This window comes from Physeter macrocephalus, chromosome 8 (genome assembly GCF_002837175.3).
Source record: "Physeter macrocephalus isolate SW-GA chromosome 8, ASM283717v5, whole genome shotgun sequence".
In the NCBI taxonomy this organism is placed as follows: Eukaryota; Metazoa; Chordata; class Mammalia; order Artiodactyla; family Physeteridae; genus Physeter; species Physeter macrocephalus.
In genome coordinates this window covers 87,210,363-87,227,330 of record NC_041221.1, presented here as the reverse complement: position 1 = coordinate 87,227,330, position 16,968 = coordinate 87,210,363, and the positions used below count along the sequence as shown (strand labels likewise).

The following is a 16,968-nucleotide window of genomic DNA, read 5'->3' as shown; positions in this document are numbered from 1 at the left end:
TTGTTTGATCTGTCCATTGGTATAAGTGGGGTGTTAAAATCCCCCACGATTTCTCCTTTTCTGGCTGTTAGCATTTGCCTTATCTATTGAGGTGCTCCTGTGCTGGGTGCATATATATTTACAATTGTTATATCTTTTTCTTGGATTGATCCTTTTATCATTATGTAGTGTCCTTTTTTGAATCTTGCAACAGTCTTTATTTTAAAGTCTGTTTTGTCTAAGTCTTGCTACTCCAGCTATCTTTTGATTTCCATCTGCATGGAATATCTTTTTCAATCCCCTCACTTTCAGTCTGTATGTGTCCCTAGGTCTGAAGTGGGTCTCTTGTAGACAGCATATATATGGGTCTTGTTTTTGTATCCATTCAGCCAGTGTGTGTCTTTTGGTTGGAGTGTTTAATCCATTTACATTTAAGGTAATTACTGATATGTATGTTCTTATTGCCATTTTGTTAATTGTTTTGAGATTTTTTTTTTAAAGCTATGGACTCTTAGATGGAGTTTGAATATTTTGTTTTAATTAATTATTTATTTTTGGCTGCGTTGGGTCTTTGTTGCTGTGTGCCAGCTTTCTCTAGTTGCAGCGAGCGAGGGCTACTCTTGGTTGTGTTGCAGTGTGCGGGCTTCTCATTGTGGTGGCTTCTTCTTGTTGCAGAGCACGGGCTCTAGGCATTATGTATGTTCTTATTGCCATTTTGTTAATTGTTTTGAGATTTTTTTTTTAAGCTATGGACTCTTAGATGGAGTTTGAATATTTTGTTTTAATTAATTTTTTATTTTTGGCTGCGTTGGGTCTTTGTTGCTGTGTGCCAGCTTTCTCTAGTTGCAGCGAGCGAGAGCTACTCTTGTTGTGGTGCACGGGCTTCTCATTTTGGTGGCTTCTCTTGTTGTGGAGCACGGGCTGTAGGCACACGGGCTTCAGTAGTTGTGGCACATGGGCTCAGTAGTTGTGGTTCGTGGGCTTTAGAGTGCAGGCTCAGTAGTTGTGGCACATGGGCTTAGTTCCTCTGCAGCATGTGGGATCTTCCCGGACCAGGGATTGAACCTGTGTTCCCTGCATTGGCAGGTGGATTCCTAACCACTGCACCACCAGGGAAGTCCCTGGGATTGTTTTCATAGGTCTTTTTTCTTCCCTTCCTCTTTTGTTCTCCTCTCTTGTGATTTTATGACTATCTTTAGTGTTGTGGTTGGATTGCTTTTTCTGTTGTAGATTTTTGGTTTGTGGTTACCATGAGGATTTGGTATAGTAGTCTATACACACACACACACACACACACACACACACACACACACACGATTAAGTTCCTGGTCTCTTAATTTCAAATGCATTTCCAATATCCTTCATTTGTATTCTCCTCACAATTGCTACTTTTGATTTATGTGTGGATGATTTCCTACCTTTATGTTTGCTTTTACTGGTGAGCTGTCCCATTCATAATTTTCTTGTTTCTAGTTGTGGCCTTTTCTTTTCCTATAGGAAAGGCATTCTTTCGGCATTTTATGGAAAGCTGGTTTGGTGGTGCTGAATTCTTGTAGCTTTTTCTTGTCTGTAAAGCTTTTGATTCCTCTGTCAAATCTGAACGAGAGCCTTGCTGGGTAGAGTATTTTTGGTTGTATGTTTTTCCCTTTCATCACTTTAAATGTATCGTGGCACTCCTTTCTGTCCTGTAGAATTTCTGCTGAAAAATTATATGATAACCTTATGGGGATTCCCTTGTATGTTATTTGTTGTTTTTTTCCCCCTTGTTGCTTTTAATATTTTCTCTGTCTTTAATTTTTGTCAGTTTGATTAGTATGTGTCTCATTGTGTTCCTCCTTGGGTTTATCCTCTGTGCTTCCTGGACTTGGGTGACTGTTTCCTTTCCCATTTTAGGGAAGTTTTCAGCTATAATGTCTTCAAATATTTTCTCAGGCCCTTTCTCTGTCTCTCCTTCTGGAACCCCTATAATGCGAATGTTGGTGGACTTAAATGTTGTCCCAGAGGTCTCTTAAACTGTCCTCATTTCTTTTCGTTCTTTTTTCTTTAATCTGTTCTGCGTGATTTCCACCATTCTGTCTTCCAGCTCACTTATCCATTTTTCTGCCTTATTTATTTTGCTATCGATTCCTTCTAATGTATTTTTCATTTGAGTTAAGGTATTGTTCATCTGTTTGTTCTTTACATTTTCTGGCTCTTTGTTAAACATTTCTTGTGTCCTCTTGATCTGTGCCTCCATTTTTTTTCCAATTTTGGATCATCTTTACCTCATTACTCTGACTTTTTTTTCAGGTAGATTACCTGTCCCCACTTCACTTAATTGTTCTACTGGGGTATTATTTTGTTCCTTTGCCTGGATTTGTGTATTTTTGTTGATAGAAAATTAAACTGAAATTTAAAAGCTGAAAGATTAAAAAGGGGGAAAGGTGTATAAAATGTTTTTCTCTTATCTCACAGGTTTGTTGTGAATATCAAATATGAAAGTTTTGTCTTAAGTGAAAGTAGATCATACATTTTAAAGTTATACAAAGTGAATAATTTATGGCCCAGAAAAGAATAAGCTCCTAGAAAATATTCTCCATTTTTATAGTTGAAAAAACTGAAGTATACTGAAAATACCAAGTCCAAAAGTATTCATAGTGTTTTCTGTTTTTTACTGGACCTTTATCTAAGAGATCTGATTCATGAAAAATTTTAGATGTGCTTGCTTTCTATTTCCAGATTTGATCTTAGTCTTTTCTGATAAGAAAACTGTAACACAGGTGGTAGGTTTAAGTGATCTTTTCAGATGAAGAAACTGAATCCTTGAATGAACTTCTTTGTGGAATTTGTCTTTATATAACCTGCTTATTTATAACTGTTAGTTTTGGTTTTTGTTTCACATAAAATGACAAAACTAAACTTTTAAAATATTTTAAAAGAAATGTATTTTTTTCTATTCTGAAGTAGATAAATACTTACTTCATTGGTTCTAGCCAAATGAAATAGTTTTTAAAAGTACAGGCAGACCTTGGTTGAAAACAGCTCTGTCCCTTATTAGATTTGTGACCTTGAACAAGTCAGTTAACCTCATTAATATTCAGTTTCTTTTTCTATAGAGATAGCAGTACTTCACCAAGCTGTTATAAGAATTAAAATAAGATGATAGTTTTATACTTGGCACAGAGTGTGGCACATGGGGTGCAGTCAGTAAATGGTAGGTGCTGCTTCTCCTGTTTGGTTTGGCAACAGGTTAGATCACAGAACCAGAGTGGATTTAGAGAGAAGGCTCATTGCCCTGACCATGTTATTCTGCCAATATTTTACTAGATTGACTGCTTAAGCTGTGATCATTTGTATAAATTATACAAATATATATAATTGTGTAACCCCCCCACACACACATTTTAAAAATTAAGCCAGTGGCCATAGGAAGGATAAGCCAGGATGGGTGGGGAAGGACAACAAAGGCTTGGCTGTGGTTTTTCTGTTGTAATTTATCACAATTTATTTTGACTTAAGAAGTAATAAGTTTTGGGTTTTTTTGCAGGTGACTTTTTCAAAGAAACCTTTGCATAAATAAGTTTTATTTTTAATACAAAATTTAACTTGTATGTGTGACTAGGTTCTGATAATATATGTATTTTTAATCTTAGGGTACAGCTTGTATGTATTTCAAGCGCTTTTATCTTAATAACTCAGTAATGGAATATCACCCCCGGATAATAATGTGAGTATAAGTCTAATTTATTGAATTTCATTTAAGAAGGCTTTTATACTATTTGAGCATGTGTGTGTGAAAAAATGACTTCCTAATAAAGGGTAATTTAGACTTGCATTCTATTCTGAACTTAAGATCCCTCCTGATACTCATTAATATACCTGTATAATTCTTCCTTCCCTGTAATACTGATGGCATCTGTATTGGCACTTGTCCAAATTCAAATTCTGTTTTTCTGAAACTGGCTTCCATAATATCCCTTTCTGTTAGCCGAACCTGTCTTCGCCCATTTGCTCTGACAGAATCATTTACGGTAACTCCTCTTCCTGTACATCCCGTCAGTTTACAAGTCCTGTAGTTCCATGGTCATTTCACTTGAACAAAGGTCTGTTGTGTTTCTGCCCTCTGCTAAGCACTGTGCTTATCGTTAAAAATAAGGATGAAGTTAGTATGAGACTCATCAAAGAACTTGCTGTCAATCGTGGTGTCCCTGTATATTTTCTGTTTTTCATTTCCATTTCTACCAGTCTAGGTCAGGCCCTTGTTACTTCCAGTCTTGGTTTTTGTGGTAATCTTATTACTAATTTCTCACTCTGAAATTTATGTAGTAGTCATGAGAGTTTCATAGGTTTGTTCCTGAGGTAATAATCCCCTATTTAAATGTCCTTGGAGACTTCCACTGATGGCTTTCCGTAATGTTTCTTTAACATGTCTTTCTTCTCAGGCCCATATGTACATATGTGTGTACTATTTTTTTTTCTCTTCCGTCTATATTTCATGATGCTGAGTACCCTTGATTTTGTTTTTCCAGATATTTAGGCTGAACTATACAAAACTGGCATTAAGTTACTAATGATTGAATGCTGTGGCACTGTTACACAGTTCAACCTAATTTTTATAGTCTCCGTATGGATGAAAAGATTAAACAGGAAACTTTTTTTAAATCAATTTCCTTAGATGTCTAGTATAGTCATTTGTGAATATTAGGCAATTTTAGAACATATTTTAGAAATATTTTGGTATTTCTCAAAGTATATACATATCCCTCCCCTTATTTTTTCCTGTAGGCTCACTTGTGCATTTTTGGCCTGCAAAGTGGATGAATTCAATGTGTCTAGTCCACAGTTTGTTGGAAATCTGCGGGAGAGTCCTCTTGGACAAGAGAAGGCACTCGAACAGATTTTGGAATATGAACTACTTCTTATACAGCAACTTAATTTCCACCTTATTGTCCACAATCCTTATAGACCCTTTGAGGGCTTTCTCATTGATTTAAAGGTAATCTTGCTGACTAAAGTAAACTGGTGGAGTAAACTCCTTTGCTATTGTTCTTTAACCAAAATAATCAAAATTTTATTATAACTAGTAATGATCCTAATTGTTACACAGTTAGGCTTGCTAAAATGTGTTTGGCCTGGACTTCTAGGGCAGTAGTTCTCAAACTTCAGTGTGCATCAGAATCACATGGAGGGCTTATTAACTGAGATTGTCAGACTGTAGTTCTTGAGCTTCTGATCTAGTAGATTTGCAAATACTGGTCCAGGGACCGTAATGAGGACAATTGTAATGCTTTTAAACACTTAAGATAACTCTTCTAACTCAAGTATACTGTCTTGGATCTTCATACATACAAAATTCTTAATTTTAAACTACAAGATTGCTAACTGACTTCTATTTTTAGAAATTTTACAAAATTCTTACTTTTAAACTAGAAGATTGCTAAGTGACTTCTATTTTTAGGGCATTGTGAACTGAAGTCAATATGTGGGCATCAGAAATAACAGTAAATAAATGTTTTGTCAGAACATTGACAAAAGCAACTTGTTTTGTTTTGGCCCTGAAGAAGGACTTGGATAGTGTGAATTAAGTGAACAGAAGTCAAAAACTGGTTCATTCATCTTGAGCGGCCAAATTTGGGTGCCTTCTATATGTCAAACATAGTGTTTGAGGATGTAGTCAAGAACAAGACAGGAACAGCCTCCACTTTATAGGCCTTACAGTCTAATGGGAAAGACAATCATATATTCAGTGTGCTAAGTGTTAACAGAAGGGGAAATACAGGGTACTTTAGAAGGAGATAGCAGATTGAGAGGAAGGGGAGACAGTTCTGAGAAAGTGTAATTTGAAGTAAAATTCAGAGTAAGAGTAGGGATTGGGTGGTGGAAGAACATCCCATTCAGAGAGACTTTTCTGGTCAAAGGCCCAGACTTAACAAACCATGGTGTACTAAAGAAACTAAACAGAACTTAAAGGTAAATGGGGAGGACTGCCACGGAGTGCTGCCCGAGTGGAAGGCAGAGTATAGACTGTGGAGGTAACGTTACAGATTTTGAATAGAGCAATGGGATGCCAGTGAAAGGGTCAAGTCTGATGAGTGGCGTGATTAGGTTTGCAGCTATAAAAAACATGTTGGCAAACTCATGCAGCAGCCTGCGTCAGATGTTTATTGCACACCTGTATGTGTCAGGCATAACGTGGAGAATGGATTCGAATGGATGAAGGGATACCAGTTGGGATGCTGTTATAGTAGTTCAGGCAGAAAGATAGTGGTTGGTTTGACTCAGGAAGTGGTAGTGGGTACAGAGAGAGTTTCTTGGGCTTTAGAATTAGTAGAGCTTGAGGAATGATTGCGTACAGAGAGCGAGGAAAGTGAAGAACCCCCAGGTTTCTGGCCTGAGCGTATCAGTGGATGGTGGTACACTTATACAGGAAATGGTGCAGGAGAGATTTATTGATGGTGGTGGGGTAGGGATTTGAGGAATTTGGTTTGGGACACGATGACTTTCCATCGCTTGCAAGACACTCAGGTTGATAGATATTTGTGTCTGGAGGCCAGAGAAGATGGCTAGGCTGGAGGCATAGATTTGGGCATCACTGCTGCCCCAGGAAGATTTAAAGTGGATTGGCCATAAGGACCATTTAAAGGGTAGCTAGAGAAAAGTAAGAAGCTAGTAAGAAGACTGAAGAATATCCAAAGAGGTAGGACTTCTGGAGAAGTGAAGGGAAGTAGAATACTTTTAGAATATGATCAGGGGAAGCTCTCCAATCCTGCTCAGAATTCAGGCAAAGTAAAAGTTGACATTTGCTAGACTTAGTGCCAGAAAGGTGACTTGTGATCTTGGTGAAATTAGTCTTCCTGGAGTGTGAAGGAAAAAAGCAGATTGGAGCTGGTTGGGGAATAAATAGAAGGTGAGGAAACAAGTGTATATAACTTGGATTAAACAGCTTGTCTTTGAAGTGGAAAAAGAAGATGGGACGATTGAGAAGATGGGGGAACTGCTAGAAGTGGAAGAAAGGAACAATTTTTTGTCATGTTTTGTTTTGCATGAGAAACTGATGTAGAAAGCTAGTAGAGAAAGCTTAATGGAACATGTGTAGCTCAAGTTTTCCTTTGGAGTGTGGTAGAAGGGCCTGGCATGGGATTTTGAAGCAAGGTAGAAGAACTGGCTGTTTCTCTTAATGGAGGGAAAGAGGAAAGCATGGGTGAGGATAATGGTATGCTTGGGGATTTGGCCATAGCAGGAAATAGAGTGTCTTTGTTATCAAGAGAGATCATTTTCTGAGAGCAGTGGAGTTTCTGAGAATTATCAAAGACATTGAGTCAGGTAGAAAGTGTTTAACATAATCACTGAAAAATGGGAGAATACATTTTCTATGGAATATTTTAGCTAGGCAGTGTTGAGAGCCTTGTTGAGGTCAGTGAACTTGAATTTATAGTAATATTACCAGACCTGTTGGTTGCATCGTTTTCTCTAGCAGCACCCAGAAATCTGGGTATAGTTGCAAAGCAGAAGGTTGGTTGAATTCGACCACTATTGAAGTTTTGCTGGAAATATGTTGGCAGCATACTGGGGCAGGGAATTGAAGAAGGAAATGAGAACCAGTGGACACTGGTGAGTAGAAGCAAGTATAGGGATAAGGAACCAGAGGTCCTGAGGAGGAAGTCAAAGAACAGCTGTGAAGTAATTGAGCAAATGTACGTACTGGGAAAGGGAACGCTGTGGTCAGAGTAGAACGTTGGATTTGTCATTATCAGAGCTCAGGCACTTTGGGATGACAAGACCTGTGTCTGATTGTACAGTTGACTCTGGCTATTTTGTTTCAGAGTATAGAAAAGATTTCTTACTGCTTTGGGACTTGAATGTAGATATCTGAAATATATCTGAGGGTTTAGGATTTAGGGTTCATCTTAAAGGGTAAGAATGGTTAGAAAATAGGGGATCATCCATATTTCTTGGGCATATACTAAAAATAATTCTGTAATCAAACAAAGATTCATTTCCCAAAAGTAAACTTTTAGTAGAAGGAATTTCAAATCAAAATGAGGTGGTGCTTTGGTTTCTAAATGTGATCTTATAGGAGTTACTTAAAAGTATCCTGTGTTAAGCACTTTTTGGTTTATAGGAATAGTTTTGTACTGTTATTACTCCATTAAACCCTCAGAAGTGATAACATTTGCAAACTTTCTTTCTAGACTCGCTATCCCATGTTGGAGAATCCAGAGATTTTGAGGAAAACAGCTGATGACTTTCTTAATAGAGTTGCACTGACGGATGCTCACCTTTTATACACACCTTCCCAGATTGCTCTGACTGCCATTTTATCTAGTGCATCCAGAGCAGGAGTTTCTATGGAAAGGTATTATTTTGTGTTTTAACTTAGATTAGACTCAGTCCCTCAGTTTATTCCTTCCTGGAGTCCCAAGTTTTTAAGTAAGGTTCACTTTGTAACGTTAGTCCTTCATATCTCCTGTGGTTGAGGGTTGTTGAGGGCAACTGAGGGAAGAAATGGAATCACCTTTTAAGGAAATATTTAAAAATTCAGTGAAATATTTTTGAGCTAAGAGGATCCATTTATGACTGAAGTAGAATTAAATCAGGTGATCCTCAAAAGACTGATAACACCTATCAATATATGGCAAATTTAGAAGTTTTGTGAACTGGTGAGCAGCATGAGTGCAACAAATACGTCTGCCTTGTTTTATCATTAATCTCCTGCTGTGAAGCATGTATGGCACATGGAATTCAGTAAAGATTTGTTGAATGAATAATACTTTAGGGAATGTCCAAATGAATTTAAGTGAGCTATAGATACTAATAGCTGATACATAAGTGCGCACTGAGAACCAGGCTCTGTGATAAGCACTTTACGTGAATTAAATTCAGTTGATTCTTACAATAATATCTTGTGCGAAGGTTAATTACATATTTATTATATTAATTTATAAGTAACTCAAGCACAGGCTAGCAGTAAGTTAGACTTTAAAAATCTTTACATTTAATTTCTTTCTAGCAATTTAATTTCTTTATACCTTTGAAGTTCTGCTTGATTCATTCCTAGAAAGAGCGGAGGAGGAAAGATGATAAAACTTTCTAAATTTAAACTTTTCTGCATGTTTGTAATCCCTCGTCTGTGATTTCATAATCCATTGATACAGTGGCAGGAAACATGAACAGATGTGATTTAGTCTTTATTCAACTGAATGGGAATAGTTTTAGGTTTCTTTGCAGAAATATTAATGTTACTGATTACAAGATACTGCCCCAGAGATATCACTGAAGTATTTCAAATTTCATGGTATATACACCATGTTAAGTTTCTAAGACATGAATAATTCTGAATTTCAAAACAAATCCAAGATAAGGGATTGTGGGCTTGTATTTTGTTTAATTTATGGTATGCCTCTTCTGTATTAAGACAGCTCACCAACTGTATATAAGTATATACATTTAATCCCAAAGTGATCTATACCTTCATTTATTTACTAAGTTTAATTTATGGTATGCCTCTTCTGTATAAACACAGCTCACCAACTGTATATAAGTATATACGTTTAATCCCAAAGTGATCTATCCCTTCATTTATTTACTAAGCAAACCTTTATGGAGGTTTTTTTTTTACATTGCCTTCTATGTACCATGCACTGTACTGTACTATACTGTAGAAATATAAGAATGAACAAGCTATCCTTGTAGGAAGGGTGGCCATGCAAATTGATACCTATGGAGTTTGCGGGTATGGAGCTTCCACAGTGTAAGGGAAAAAGCCTCTTTTTCACAATTCAAACAACCAGTTGTTTGCTTAATCTGTTTAAGCATTGTATCTTATGCAGGTATATGCTGCATAATTTTTCAGTGGTGAGATTTTTCTTATGTCAGTAGAGAGGGATGAAGGATCCTAAGGTCCAAATTAGAGTGTATTTCATCTTAGAAGTTTAGTTAGTTATAATATCACCTAGGCAGGTGAAAGTGAAATTGTGGTACCTTGGGCTCATTGCAAATTGAATACACTTTTGTTGCATTCCCAGGGACTATAGACATTGGGCATTTTTTTCCCTTGAGGAAATGCCTTCAGATCATTTTTAGCTTCTGATATCCTTTGCAACTTTTGAGATACATGGAAATTGCCTTTATATTTATTACTGATTTCAAAAGGGGGGAGTCCTTGTGCTGTTGTTATATTCTGAATGAGGCTTTAAGATTATTAGTCATAGAATGTTACATTGTTGTTGATTAGAGGTTTCTTCTTTTTCATTGGATTTAGAGCTTTATTTTGCATCTCCTAGTTTGACTTCTTAGGTAATGAAAAAAAAAAAGATGTCAAAAGTGTGAGGAATTTTAGGGAGAAAAGTGAAAGGAAAAAACTAATTGTTATTTTGAATTACTGATAACAAGAAATGTATTCGTTGTTAGGGGAGTTATTGATTTCCATATCTAAAATGAAACTCCCACAATAGACGATGAAGATGTAACAGCAAAGGTAGTTATCAAAACTTTGTAATGCAGCTTAAATGATTTTGATAGTTTAAAAGACATACAGCAACAAAATTTCTTAAAGAATCGTCTTTCTAATTTTTGTAATTTTATTTCACCCAAGAGAAAAATTAATAGTTTTTTTTTACATTCATGTTTGAAAGATTACATTGCCTTGAGAATCTGTTCACTTGGGCTTTTATCAGTTATAGATCAAGTTCAAGTATATATAACCTCAGAGTTACTAAAAATTTAAAAATAGAAATTACATTTTTATACTGTCATAAGTTCCAAGAAAACAGATAATTGGGCTTTATGTACATTTATGGAATAGTATTAACACCTTTGATCTGGACTTGATGCAAAAAAGATGTAATAGATTTGTAAAGCGTGGGGTGATGTTCTTATTGGTTTGAATACCTGTTTGCCCCAAGAAGAGCAATTATAGTTAACATGGACCTGATATTAAGGGGAGAGAGAATCCTTACTAGTGCCAGGTTTTAGCTCTGCTGCTACCTGGCTTTATTCATAACTTCTCTGTCCCTGTGACTCAGATTCCTCACCTGTAAAATGAGTGAGATTAGACTCATAGGGTCTAAATATTAAACACTTAACATTAAAAGTATTGAGTATTGCTCCTGTTAGTTTCATATCATTTTCTCTCTGAATGTATTATGGAAGTTAAATTAACTTGAACATTAAGCGTTTTGAATCTAGTATAAATTGTAGTAAATCCTTAAGACTGTAAGAGATACAGATTATAGTTTAGTAGAGTTCAAAGTATTGTTGTTTAACAGTTTTAAAGTAAATTTATTTAAAAACTGACCTTGATGACGAAATGAACATGGAGGAAAATAATTTATGATGTCATATTTTCTCAAGATGCTATATGTGTTCAATAGATTTAAATTTTTTTCCTTTCTTTTCCAGTTATTTATCAGAAAGTCTGATGCTAAAAGAGAACAGAACTTGCTTGTCACAGTTACTAGATATAATGAAAAGTAAGTAAAACAGAACACTTTATAAAATACTCTTCTATCACAAAGCTACTTTCTAAGTAAATAACATTCCTGGTATTTAACTTGAGATAACAGATTATTGTTTAGATTTACTTATATTGAATCATTGTATGATGAAGGCATGAAGGATACATTGGTGAAGAACAAATAGAAGGAACATGAAAGAAAGTAGTTTTTACACAGAACTTTTTAGGAAAGTGAAAATATAATAAGATTCAGAAAGGATTGAGATTCAAAACAGGGTCCTTTTAAAGTATACCCAAATATGATGAGCACTGAAAAAGATCTCAGGGAATTAAAGCCTAATTAAATTTGAAACGTCCATTTTGTAGGTAAATTAGCTTTAACTACTTAATATGTGTCATTTGCTAGTTCTGCCAGTAGTTTGAATTTGGCCCAATGAAACTGATTTCAGGCTCTTGGGCTTCAGAACTGTGGGAGAATCCATTCTGTTGTTTTAATAAGCCTTACTAAGTTTGTGGTAATTTTTAATAGCAGCCTCAGGAATCTAACATAGCTCCCCACAACAAAGAATTATCCAGCCCAAACTAGTGTCGATGCTGAGCAACACTGTCTTAAGGTTTTTTTTTTTCTTCTTTCACTTTTTAAAAATATAGTTGGTCTACAATGTTTTGTTAGTTTCAGGTGTACAGCAGAGTGATCCAGATTCTTTTCCATTATGGGTTATTACAAGATATTGAATATAGTTTCCTTAGCTGTACAATAGGTACTTGTTGAGTCAGAACCTCCACTAAACTGGTTGGCTAGGTTAGCCAGTCCTTTCCATTTTCATACTTGCTCATGTCACACTGCATGCTCATGGCTACTAGACTACTCATTAGGGTTAAAAACAGTGTTTGTTTGTTCCAATCCTTTTGTGCCAATTGTCCTTGTTAATAAAATTTGTGGTTTAAATACTGAATAAACCAATAAAATATGAGATTGAATACCTTGATCTCAGATGACAGGGAGTACTTCTTACATGTTTTATGTTTCAAAAGTCAACATGCTTCAGGGCATGGAAGTATCATTTCTTATTTCTTTGCTTGAAATTATCTTTGATGCCTTCCCTCTTTGAGAAAAATGGATTTGTGATTTACGAATCATAAGGTAGGTTTTCAGTTATACCACTAGAGGGTTCACTTCCAAAGCTAATTGCAGTTTGGCCATAGACATTTGGATCAGGGAATTTAATAGGTAGAAGAGGTCTTAAGGGTTAACTGACTGTGCTCATTTTATAGCTGACAGTTTTATTACTGATTTTGTCTCAGTACCTTTATTTTACTCCATTTGTTTTAGTACAAAATAAGAATAGCTCTTGATAAAGCACTCAGAGCTTTAGCGATATTAAGGTATCTTATTCATCATTTTTCACACAAAGATATTGTCCTAAGGATGTTAAGTCACTAGTATTAATTCAATTGCAAACACTGCTTTATTTGCATTATGAAATAAGTCACTCATTTGGAGCACGTGGCTGGCTAATAATAAGCCCTGGATCTCTCATCATAAATCTTGAGATTTATGTTCTTTGGTTTATTGTAGTTGAATAACAAAATGGATCAGGGTAGAGGATGTTTCTGCGATTTTAAAGTCAGTGCTGTTATCCTAAAGAGGACATATTTGTTTTCTTGGTCATATACTTCATTGTATAGGTTTTGTATTTTGTTAAAGCAAAGGATCACTGACATGTTTTTGCTAAGCATCTTCCCTTCATTACATGTTATGTAATAATGGTTTTCTTTGTAAATAAGTAGTACACTCTTGGCCTACCATCTGTAGGATAGAATCTTATGAATATGGTTGGTGGCAGGGAACAAAGCATGTTTACTAAATCATGTAGGGAGTTTTTAAAAGCCTTATTAAAACTAAACAAAAAGTGACCATGGTAGGATTTTAAAAAAATACTGACTAGTAGAGCATGCTTGCCTTTAGGCTGTACATGCTGTGGGCTAAGCAGCAGACAGCTGTAATAACTTGAACTAGAAGTACGGTGTTCAGTGGATTTTAATTTGGAACAGTATTAATCCTGGTAAGAATAATCACATTTCAAGAGTGTTTTTTGTTCCCAAAACTAGATGGGAAAACATCATTCAACTCCCTTATGAAAACAAGGCTTTTTATTGTCTGGTATAAATCCTTTTTTAATCTCCACATAGGCATGAGGAACTTGGTAAAAAAATATGAACCACCCAGACCTGAAGAAGTCGCTGTTCTGAAACAGAAGTTGGAGAGATGTCACTCTGCTGAGCTTGCACTTAACATAATTACGTAAGTAGATGTGAGACTGTTAATTCAAGAATAGATATAATTGTTACTGTCTCCAGCTAGTCCTTAAATTACTTAATTGGTAAATGTTTGCTCATGTGGGGAAAACTGACTTACCCATTAAGTCAGATTTTTTTTATTGACTGGAGATTTCTAACAGGATTAAACACGAGATAATAAATTACGAATTTGGCTTTCATAGTACTTTCTGCTCCTGCTATGACTAATGTGTTCTTTGGCTTGTGGGCCCTGTCCCGTTCTGTTACTCCTTGTGGGGTCCCGTGGGCAGTCTTCCTAGGGAATTCCTGCACCTCTTCTTGCCCTTTTAATCTTTCAGTTCTTTGTAGGTCTGGTATCTCCTCTGAGGAACAAGTATACTGTTCCACACTTATTTCTGTTAGCTAGGGTGGGGAAACTTGGCATATTTTCTCTCAGTGGTAACTTTATATTGAAGACAGAACCACTAGGAAAATGTGCTGTTCGATCTCTTCTTGCAGCCATAAGGAACACTGTTAATGTGTCTTATTGATTTGTAGGCTGAATGTAGAAATCACCATTTTCAGGTTCTTTATGCTTTGCAGTTTGAAGGATCTACTTAACCCTTTTAGACATTTAAAACAATTGAGGATCTGGGCAGGTATAGGAATGGTAGAACTATTATTTTCTATTCTGTGGAATGCATTCTGTAAAAGTTACTGGGGGTTAGCTCTGGCATCTGAACAGTAAGATGCATTTGAGACGTTTTTGATCTCTAATCGGGGACTGTATCCTATTGGCTAATATATGAGAAGCCAGAACAGCATTCCAAGGTCTTCAAATCAGGTACAAATGACTCAAATTCTTTAACTATAAAGTTGTAGTAGGAGAATATCCAAGGACTTATCAAGTGTGCAACATATGGGACTATACTATATTTGTAGCTGTAACTGTAAAACATGGCTTAGCATAGAACTTAAAATTGGTAAATTTCATTCCTGGGTTTCAGTGGTAACTAAGAGGAAGGAAGGAGTGGTGGCAGAGAGGTAAAGAAAAATGTTGACTTTAATGAATGAAAGTATTAAAGCACTGATTTATAATCTTTTCACATTGATTTTGAAATGGGCTTAGACCAGGCGTTGGCAAACTATGGCCCATGTGCCAAATCTGGGCCACTACCTGTTTATAGTAGTAGTTTTATTGGAACAGAGGTACACCCAGTAGTTTGCATTATTGTCTACTGCGGTTTTCACACTATAGCAGAAGAGTTGGGTAGTTGTCACAGAAACTGCATGGCCTACGATATTTACTCTGACCTTTTCAAAGAAAATTTTGTCAACCTCTGAATTAGACCATTGAACTATTAATCCTACCCTTCACCTAGGTAATGGACCATAATCCAAAATTCCTAATTGCCAGAATTTACATCTTACTCCAGGCGACCATTTGCTTTGCACTGTGTCAAGCAAGTCTTGCATATCTATGAGTACTTGAGGGGTGCTTCTCAAACTGTCTGTAAAGGACTGTTGGTTTTCTTTTTAACCCATTACAGACCTATACTTCTGTAAAATATAACAACCAATTACTTAGAAAAACAAAATAAAAAGACATAAAATAAGCTTAAATTTTATTAGAATCAACCATCATAAATTTATCAAATTGCTATAAAAGTTTCTAAACATACACTTAATTTCTGTACTTATCTCATTGCACACTGGAAATGGTTCATGGACCAGCAGCATTGGTCCATGGACCACACTTGTAAGTACTACTTCAGGGTAAAATTTCTTTCCTTGGTCTTTAAAAATTCTTTTATCTTTTTCAACACACAATAATATATTGTCATTATTAAAGCCAGTTAATACAGGTAAACCAAAGTTCTCTTTGACCAAAACCTAAATTCCAGTTTCATCTGAGAGGTAACTTGTAGTTGGTGTTTTACCTTTGCCAAGCTTTTCTCTGTGTATGTGTATATGAAGTAAGTTTTCATATAAATTGTATAACATTTAATAGTATCAATCTTTAACTTCTGCCAGTCTGGGTGAAAAAATAGTATCATGTTGGTATTTTAATTTGCATTTCCCCTAATACTTTGAAGCATTGATATTTCTGTGTTTAACAATCATTTGTGTTTCTTCTGTCTTGCATAATTGTAACCCGTGCCCAACTTCCTGGTGTTACTTTCTTGTAGTTCTTTTTATATACCCATCTTTCTATATATATCATACAGCTATTTTCTTCTATTCTTTCTTTCACTTTGTTATTTAGTAACCTTGTCCTTTGCGTCACACTCGTATATCTGAACACCTTTCTTACCCTAAATTAATATTTTATTTTGCCTTTTGTTAGCTGTAAAAGCAGTTTACAATTGTTTGTGCCTGGTTTGAGGTAGAAATCTCGTAATATTAATTTTTGTTCAAATAAGTAATCTGTTGTGCCAGCCATTTAAAAATATTTCATGATTTTCTCTAGTTATTTTAAATGCTCATTTATTACAGATTAAATCTCTATATATACTTTGTTGTTTTTTGCCTGTCTGCTCTGATCATTGATACTTGTAACTCTTTGCTGATACAGTCAGCCCTCCGTATGTGCAGATGCAGAGCACCAACTGTCCTGTTGCCATTTTATACAAAGGACTTGAGCATCCAAGGATTTTGGTATCCATGGGGGGTCCTGGAACCAATCCCCCTCAGATACCAAGGGACCACACTTTTAATGACTTGGTTTACATGTATAGTGTGTGTTTTGATGTTAAGTGGGACGAGCTCCCCATGCTTTGTTCTTTTTCATATTCTTTTGCTATTTTTGCGGCATCTTTCCCAGGTCAGAGTTTGATAAGCTCCATGAAAAGGCCCAGCGGCCATGGCTCACGGGCCCAGCCGCTCCGCGGCATGTGGGATCCTCCCAGACCGGGGCGCGAAACCGGTTCCCCTGCGTCGGCAGGCTCTTTTGCTATTTTTGCGGCATCTTTCCCAGGTCAGAGTTTGATAAGCTCCATGAAAAATTTTTTAGAATTTTAATTTGAATCACATTGAATTCAGAGTAATTTGAAAGATATTGTCTTCCTGTACATAATTTTTCACCTCTTTCCCTTTATCCAGGCTTTGTTCTTCAATAGATGTATCTCATAGGCTTGCTAGCTTATAGATTCTGTTGCCAGTATAAGATTGCTTGTTGATGGTTGCTTAATTATAGGAAAAAGAGGAAAGGTTATGAAGATGATGATTATGTCTCAAAGAAATCCAAACATGAGGAGGTATGTTCTCCAAAGGTA

General features: G+C 36.0%; 1 protein-coding gene across 6 annotated transcripts in view; it reads left to right on the top strand.

The window, feature by feature from the left end:
- Window positions 1–16,968, top strand: part of CCNH (cyclin H) — a 37,592-nt gene that overhangs the window by 11,636 nt on the left and 8,988 nt on the right. For 4 of the 6 annotated variants that reach the window (XM_028493046.2, XM_055086652.1, XM_028493049.2 and 1 more), the window contains exons 3-8: window positions 3,612–3,685; window positions 4,744–4,954; window positions 8,151–8,314; window positions 11,359–11,429; window positions 13,607–13,718; window positions 16,890–16,965. In XM_028493046.2, coding sequence (XP_028348847.1) covers window positions 3,612–3,685; window positions 4,744–4,954; window positions 8,151–8,314; window positions 11,359–11,429; window positions 13,607–13,718; window positions 16,890–16,965 — 708 coding nt within the window. The remainder of the gene's footprint in view (window positions 1–3,611; window positions 3,686–4,743; window positions 4,955–8,150; window positions 8,315–11,358; window positions 11,430–13,606; window positions 13,719–16,889; window positions 16,966–16,968) is intronic. The other 2 variants (XM_055086653.1, XM_055086654.1) reach the window with 1 other exon arrangement.